The 407-nt window shown below is 49.6% G+C and overlaps 2 protein-coding genes across 2 annotated transcripts in view; one reads left to right on the forward strand and one right to left on the reverse strand.

Moving 5' to 3' along the window:
• LOC125503076 overlaps window positions 1-407 on the forward strand; it is a 28,249-nt gene that overhangs the window by 16,936 nt on the left and 10,906 nt on the right. The window lies entirely within an intron of this gene.
• LOC109539320 (THO complex subunit 4) overlaps window positions 30-407 on the reverse strand; it is a 1,185-nt gene continuing 807 nt past the window's right edge. Inside the window, 1 exon segment of the mRNA XM_019906996.2 lies at window positions 30-407. This exon segment is cut by the window's right edge and continues 385 nt beyond it. Coding sequence (XP_019762555.2) covers window positions 235-407 — 173 coding nt within the window. The 3' untranslated portion in view covers window positions 30-234.

The following is a 407-nucleotide window of genomic DNA, read 5'->3' on the forward strand; positions in this document are numbered from 1 at the left end:
CGGGGGCGGGAGATTCAAAGCGGCTCGACTTTCACCAACTAGTCTGTAATTTCCATAGTTTGAATGTACAAAATACAAATTTGAAACGAACGAACATCCTCCCTGGCCACGCGCTTGATGTGCGAACGATGGAAACTTAAAATAATAATGACAATTTCACGAGTAAAACTGATAGAAAACTGAACGTTGATCACACCGTTTGAGTCCATTTCTGCGCCACAATTGCACTTAAAACTACTTCATCTCCTTGCTGTAGGCGTCCAGTTCGGCGTCCAGGTCCTGGGCGGTGGGCTGTTTCCGGTTCTGGTTCCTGTTGAAGGCTCCTCTACGTCCTGCAACAAGGACAGTCGTCAGCATGGGGGCTGAGCGGCCGGAAATGGGGCACACTTACGATTGGGCTGGCCCCT

The sequence above is a fragment of the Dendroctonus ponderosae genome, unplaced genomic scaffold (genome assembly GCF_020466585.1).
Source record: "Dendroctonus ponderosae isolate FM_Combo_2020 unplaced genomic scaffold, Dpon_F_20191213v2 Dpon_F_20191213_12, whole genome shotgun sequence".
Taxonomy (NCBI): domain Eukaryota; kingdom Metazoa; phylum Arthropoda; class Insecta; order Coleoptera; family Curculionidae; genus Dendroctonus; species Dendroctonus ponderosae.